At 37.9% G+C, this 8,095-nt stretch overlaps 1 protein-coding gene across 1 annotated transcript in view; it reads right to left on the reverse strand.

The window, feature by feature from the left end:
- Positions 1-8,095, reverse strand: part of cadm2b (cell adhesion molecule 2b) — a gene marked incomplete at its 5' end in the record, with an annotated part of 235,263 nt that overhangs the window by 79,672 nt on the left and 147,496 nt on the right. Inside the window, one exon of the mRNA XM_081370346.1 lies at positions 2,034-2,060. Within this exon, the coding sequence (XP_081226472.1) occupies positions 2,034-2,060 (27 nt within the window). The remainder of the gene's footprint in view (positions 1-2,033; positions 2,061-8,095) is intronic.

The following is an 8,095-nucleotide window of genomic DNA, read 5'->3' on the forward strand; positions in this document are numbered from 1 at the left end:
TGTGGTCCCAGCCGTTTGTTGTAGTCCTTAAAAAGCAATTTATTTAAAAGAAAATATCTCCCTTTGCTTTGAACTTTGAGTATTTTAACTTTACAGATGTTGTTTATGCTCAAACCGCAACATTACACACTAATTGAAGTTAGAAAAGTGAAATCATAATCAACCACCCCTTTAAGCTTGGCTTATTAGCAAATTGTACATATTACAACTTTGCTCAGATCTCTGCAGGTAATTCAGGTAACCTTGACTTACCCTAAAAGCTAAACCTAATGATGTCCACACTGTAATTGCCTGTGAGTTTTAGAGTCATCTTTATAGACTAATCTGTAGGAACTCTTTAGTACCATTCTGCTTATACATTACTACCAACTTGATAAAAATTTACATGTAATTGCAACTGCTGTTTGTTGTCATTAAATATAAGCCTACTACAGTACACTCTCAGCTACCTGTCCTGATAATTGTTACAACATTTTTTTTTTTGGTAAGAAATGCATTTTCTGCAATTTGGAGTGTTGGTTTTGTGGTCTTGGCCCACAGGAGCACTCTCGAGACCACATAAACATGGCCTTGGTCTGGATCTTACATTGTTTTAAGACTCCACACAAGGGATAGATATACAGTATCACATCTCCAAGCACACCACATATCTTTGGTGTACCTCATAACTTGGATGAGAATATGAGTTACTGTATGTCTAACTCTAATTTGCTAAGAACTTCATGTAAATGATTTAGATTTGTTAAAGCCAAACAGACTATAACGCCACAAAGCTCTTTTAACACCATCTCTGTCTATCTATTACCATTTCAGTCGTATCCGACTCTTGGTGATTCTATGACCATCTCTTGCCATTCGTGAGAGACTGTCCATTAATTTTCTTGGCAATGATTTTTCCGGTGTAGGCTGCCAGGTCTTTTTCCCAATCCTCCCTTATAAATGACTTGGGACTCACACACACGCATTCACACCTACTGACAATTCAGCATCTCCAATTCACCTTTACTGCATGTTTTTGGATTGTGGGGGAAACCGGAGCACCCACGCGTGAAACCCAGAACTACTGGCTCAGCCGGGACTCGAACCTGGGACCTTCTTGCTGTGAGGCACTGTGCCGCCATCCTTTCACACTACAAAGACTTAATTGCCTTGTTTTAGCTAAACTCAATTTGCATGGATGTAAGTGCAGTTGTAGACGATATGGCAAATTACCACAATCTGACTAACTTTATAGAGATTATAGCACCACTGCGATCTAGACACCTGAATCAGACCTTTTAAAAAAGCACATTCAACTGCATCATACATCTGGATATAATGTTCTTCTCCATCATTGGATGAATAACTGCTGTCGTGATCAATAGAAAATATACACAAACTATCTTTTAAATTAAATTCCATTTGCCACCTACTTCCAGTGGGTGGTTATAATGCAATGTTAATTGCATCAGGCAAATAGCATTGCGATTTGTGAATAAGGTGCCTTCTATAATAAGCATAATTCACAGGCCTTTATTGTAAGGAGGCGTGTTTGCACGGAATAAAATTATAATAACTTAATTTAAATACGCTGCATCGTTATTACAGTGAATTATGAACTGGTTAAACTGGATTGTGGGTTTGTGAATAAGACGCAGGTTTTTGAGCTAAAATACCACATTAAAAAGTGGCTGTCTGTTTAGAGAATTCATCACTGTGCCACATTTCCAAGACAAAATGTTTCCACTTTTTGTTAGAGTAGCAGTTCTATGCATCAGCAATGGTGACCTGTACAAAATCTGCCATCTCTCTCCTAAACGTGTAGCACAAGTTTGCTGTAAACCCAGGAAGCATGTAAAGCGGATTCAGCTCATAATGGATATTCCTGGGGCCAATTCATCAAATGTTCCAGGTTTGCTTTCTCACAGGCAGAGACTATGTAAATGCATCCCAGGCTCCTTTGGGAGATAAGAGGGGGCCGAACGGCACATTGTTTATTGGGAGTTGTGTTCAACATAAATCATCCAGCCACAAAGACAGAGAAGATAACTCACCTTTCACTTTGTTTTTCGTTGCCGCCTCTGAGAGCATGAAATGGAGAAGAGAGATGGAGGAACAGGGATGAAGGGGAAAGAGAGAGAGAGAGACAGAAACGAGAGTGATTATAAAATCCTTAGCATATACTCGTCAAGTCTCCCATTAAATTAAGTAACAGTTTGCCCCCCCTCTAAAAAAGAAAGTTCTGGCATCAATGACACCGTTAACTTTCTTCAGTGGAGCACAAAAGGTGACGATTTCCCCACGCAGTTGCAACGAATGGAGGCTTTCAAGCTTCAAATCAGATGTTAAAGCACTATAAAAGTATCTTAACTCTTTCGCCGCCAGCATAAAAACAAATAAAAAGTTGCCAGCCGCTGCCAGCAATTTTGATAATTTTCACAAAACTTTCATGGCCCCCAGAATATTTTTTTTGTATGAATATCTGAACATAGTTTATCAAAAGAAAGAACAGAGCCTCTGCTTTAAAAAAAAAACTGTTTTATTCTAGCTTCATGCATTCTTTTTTATCAACACTTGAAAGTGGGTAAGTTTCATGAAAAAAAAAAAACTACATTTTGAACAAAAAGCCTCGAAAAGCAGCCTAATTTTTCTTGATGCAGTCTTGTTCATAAGAATTCATGATAGAAGTAGGGTTCTCCATTTTGTGAATTATATTATTTGCTTCACAAAACATGTCTGAATGTTTTGTTCATGAAACAGTGTGATCTGATTATTGAATTCAACTAATTCAGCCTCCACTGAGACCCAAATGATCAGGTTGCAATTGTTATCAGCTCACTGGAGGGGAAGAATAACTGCAAGGAAAAGAGCGACTAGAACATTGTTCAATCTCCTTTTGTGTTCCACAGAGGAAAGAAAGTCTTGCAAACAACATAAGGAAGTATCCCTTTAATGCCTAGTGAGTTTACTTATGAAATACTACTACTTCTCTTTGTTCAGAGTTGAAAGTTTGCTCATGTTTGAATGCATAAGCTTAATACTTTCATTATGCCTGACCTTCTGCTTTGCAAGCCGCATGCCATAAACATCGCCTTGATGAGGAGCGTAACGGACATATTTTATAGCATGCGCCATCTGTATGGACTTCTTTACAGACCCAGCTGAATAATAATCATATACAACCCTTCATTGTCAATATGCATATGGAACATCAAAGATGAGGTGAGACTAAGAACCGAAACGACACCGCCACCATTTTTGTTGCATTAAGAAAAATGACAGTAAAATCCCCATAAATGCATTTGCGCTCCTCAACTTCGAATGTGATCCATTCAAGGCGATGAATAATTCATGCGGAACACTTTTTCTGACAACTTTTCTGACTTTGACAACACATAGGGTGAAAAGTTCATCATATTTGGATGTGACAAGACAAGTCTGAGGCAGAAGATATCACAACAATGCACTGTATATTCTGAACCACCAGCTTAAAGGAGAACTCCGGTCAATTTTAACATTGAGCTCATTTTTTTGTACATTTGGAGTGCTGTCAATACAGAGAACAACGACAAAAATCGGTGTTGCCTACACTGTGTTATCCTCTTTTTAAAATTTGCACCCTGTTGACTTCAATGGGGCAAGTTTTAAACCTGCTTTTAGCCTCTTAACATCCTTGATGTGTCATTACAAGTGCACAGGTCATGTGAGTGATTCCTTCAGAGTGATCACGGGTGAATCTGACTGCAGTAGATGTGAAAGATATTAATAAAAATGATGTTATTTCAGCCAGCGCACATACCTGTATTTACATCCTGTTTTCGGTCGAAGTCCATAGTAATCGATTGTCGAGTTCACCCGCATAGGTTTAGTACCTATGATCACGCGCGTGAACTCGACAATCGATTACTGTGGACTTCGACCGAAAACAGGAAGAAAATACAGTGCGCTGGCTGAAATAACATCATTTTTATTCATATCTTTCACATCTACTGCAGTCAGATTCACCCTGTTCACTCTGAAGGAATCACTCACATTAGCTGTGCACTTGTAATGACACATCAAGGATGTTAAGAGGCTAAAAGCTGGTTTAAAACTTGCCCCATTGAAGTCAACAGGGTGCAAATTTTAAAAACAGGATAACACGGTGTAGGCAACACCGATTTTTGTCGTTGTTCTCTGTATTGACAGCACTCCAAATTTACAAAAAAATGAGCTCAATGTTAAAATTGACCGGAGTTCTCCTTTAAGAGTTGTTTAGTGAAGATAACAATTGGAAGACTATCTAAGGGAGTGAACTCAACGTTAGCGTATTTTAGGAACATTTGTATTGCTTATACTGTAAGTTGCTCACACCTCAGGAGACCAGGAGTTCCCAATGATGTTTTAAGAAACTTTCAGAAAAACACCTGAGATCTGAATAAAAATAGACATAAATAAGACAATTGTTGTCATACAAAAAGCGTATAGTGTATAGATTATGAATAATAGAGTTCAGACAATTAACAAGTCTGAGCACAGTTTGAGAATTTGTTGTCGAGAAACATAAGATTAATATCTAAGATAATTGAGCAAAAGTGTCCAATTACTCTCCATTTAATCTCATGTCTAGCAGAAACAAGTGATATATTAAAGATTGCATTTGTGATTTTTTTCCCCCACACACAATGATCTTAGTAACAGCAATTTAACTTGAGGGCAAATACTGCACTGCTTTTTGGAATAACCTTGATTTATTAAAAGCTGGTATGTGATATTAGTGGGCGTGCACTTGAGTATGACATTAGTTACTGTCATTTATTTTGTATGAAAAGCAATTTTAGGACACAATTTTGTGTCCCCGGCTAAATGTCAATGACATATAAAAGTGGACAAATCTTTATTAAATGTGCCAAGTTTACAGAAACGGACTGAATTATTTTCTTCATGTTGGTTTCATAATGGTTTTTTAAAAACTACAGACCATATAAAAGTGAAGTTTCTAAAAATGTCATGTACATATCATGTAATGTAGCCATCATGTAAAAAGAAATGACATTTTACGTACACGTGAGTGTACACATCTTAAAGAGGACTTTTACAAAGTCTTGATTTTGTTTTTTTGGGTCTACTAGAATAGGTTTTCACGTTTGATTGTTTAAAAAGCACATCTTTCACATATTTGACATTTTTTCTGCACCTCTCTTCACAGTCTGACAGAAACGCTCTGGGGTGCGTTTCCCAAAATCATCGTTAGCCAACTATGGTCGCAAGTTCCGTCGTTATCAGCATAGTTCAACAAGTCGGTGTATCCCGAAACCATAGTTCCAGCGAACATTTGCAAACAGCATTGCAAAGTTGTGTGGTTGGAACGACAGGTTCCAGGTTCCAACAGGTTCCAACCTGTCGGTTAGAAGCATAGTTTCTTGTTTGCATGACGTGGACTCAACCATTTTTTAAGAGTGCGCATGTGTGTACGTGCTCTACTACGTAATAACGACCCTATGATTGAATCTGGAAATAACTGAGAAAATTTTGAAATGTCTATAATTTATAGCAAAACATCTAGCATTAATTCTCACACAGATTCATTAAAATAAGTTATTACTCGACCACGTGTGTGACATCATTAACCAACTTGGTCGAATTACGAATTTGCGACAGTACGGTTTCTGGAAACAGTCTTGACTAGCTAGTTGATTTCTTCAACGATGCATCATAATATGGTAGTTAAGCAGCGAGTTACATCGTTGTACGGGAAACGCAACCCTGTTTAGGTCTTCTCTCTAGGAAGCCCCTCCTTCCGAATATCGCAATGTGCTCTGATTGGTCTGTTGGACCAGTGTGTTGTGATTGGTCAACTGCAAATGTCACGCCTCTTACCATAACTGTGAGTCTCAACACACTATAATGCAACTCAACCAGGTCTCGCCACACGACCTTTAAACCTTTTAAAGGTTTTACATATATTTGTCAAATTATACTTTTTTTTTTTCAATTCCAAATGTTATGAATTATTACCTGATAAATATCATGTGTTGGGGGTCGACCATGCTTTGTTGTACGTGACCAATTCTAATGATACTCCAAAGTCATGCAAGTTTGGGATCAAAAACCTTATATAGCCACCAGTTCCACAAGTACTGGCAGTTAAATCTCCTTGACCCTCACAAATAACAGTTCTCAGGCCCGAAACCCCATATTAATCAAACCGCTGTGATTTGGAACGTCGATCTAGAGTTTAACGAAGGAGTCATTGTTTTTCACACTCGTTAATCTCTCTCATTCTTCCGCCTTAGCCAACCACCCCCGACCCCCCTGCCTACATGGAAGTTATTAATCTCTGACTCTCCGCACGGTGTCGGAATCTAATAGTGTTGACAAAGTCAGACTCCATGATAAGATTCTCCTTGCTGTAAGCAGAAAATATGTGCCAGATCCTGAGAGGAATACCAATGGATACAAGGATCCACTAGAGAGCAAAAGCTCTTAATCGAACTCTATTTGCTCGGCTTTCACTCTTTTTTTAATATCTGTTACCCCCTTTTGGGTTGTTTATGGGAATTAGTGTGACTGGCAAATAAAAAGCACTCCAAAAATGACATTACAATAAAGAGAGCAAATGCTACATCTGACAAAGACAGACTCAGAGGCTATGTGAGCGAACATGAATTATTAATACTCTTGTTTGACACCTCACCTCAATCAAAGAAACATGAATTAGCAAATTACAGTTTATTGGATTTTTTGTGTGAACTGGTGATTCCTATTTATTCTTTTCAACACTGCAGGGAATGTCTTCCAGCCAGACAGAGAATATCATACAAGTTATCAAACGAATAGCAAATTACAGTATATTTTGCTTAAAATTAAGCCTATTTGTACTTACCATTAAAGGATTCAACTTTATACAACTTTAACCATTCTATCTTGCATTTGTGGCATAATGTTACTCCGGAAAATAATTTGACATGTCCTTGAACGTTTTATATTTTAAAAGCAAAAATACCATTTACAGGAATGCACTTATAAGAGTAAACCATTTCAGAGGCTTTAAAAGCTGAAATGGAAAGCGTGTATTTTTGTTAAAGCACTAACACTTGTTTATTTTTCGAGCTGGACTATTCCGTGCTGTTAATACTTTTCAAAGGAGAATGAATGTCTGGTTACGTCTGGTTACCACTGTCACTGGTGTCATGACAATGAAGCTGAACAAATGTATACAATATTTAGGAACTGATTTTATCACACTAGTCTAATGCTAACACATAAGTCTCATGTTCTAATGCCAACACATAAGTCTCATTATACTGTATTTTATATGCTGTTGTTTAATTAGCCATCTGACAGCATACTCTGCCTTAGCAGTAAAGGTGCAGTCACATTTGTGCTCTGCGAAATCCAGTTATTTCAATAAGAATCCAGGGGTTTCGCGTTAGAGCGATGTTTAGGTTTTAAAGTCCCCCTGTAGTCAATAATTTTATCCCTTAAAACTCACCTTTTATTAAATGACATATTTAAACGTTTTCCCCTTTTTTTTATTCATTTTTATGATTATTCATGCCTTAGAATAGCATAAAATGTAACTCTACACCCTTGCCTCATTTAGTATACATGGTTCTACGAATATTTAAATTAGCCCTGCCTCCACTCACTCACACCAGCTCAGAGATCCACTTGCTGATGATCACACGTTGACCTGATTGGTTATAAGGTAGTTTGTGACGTCAGAAACACCAGCGATTTCAAAACGCGTCTTTGGTTCACTGCAGTTTTAAGGAGAAAATACTAAGCAACGGACAATGTGACTTGCACATGAATTTGCACATGGTTTGTCTTAAAGCATATTAAAAACACCACATAGACATATAAACAACATTGAAAGCTTGATTTTCACCACAGGGGACTTTTAAAAAATCAGACACAATCCAGAACAAACACACACACACACACACACACAAATGAAGGCATAAGACTAGAACATCCCTTACACACTTGCCCTCGTAATCTTTCATCAAAATAACTTCCCCTCACATCTCTCTGATGACGTGTGTACTGGTGGGAGGACGGAACAACCTGTCACATGATACCCGCCTTCCATGCTGGCGACACGGGTGCGAATCTCACTCGGAGCGGGTCG

Source organism: Scardinius erythrophthalmus, assembly GCF_964197995.2.
Source record: "Scardinius erythrophthalmus genome assembly, chromosome: 7".
Classification (NCBI taxonomy): domain Eukaryota; kingdom Metazoa; phylum Chordata; class Actinopteri; order Cypriniformes; family Leuciscidae; genus Scardinius; species Scardinius erythrophthalmus.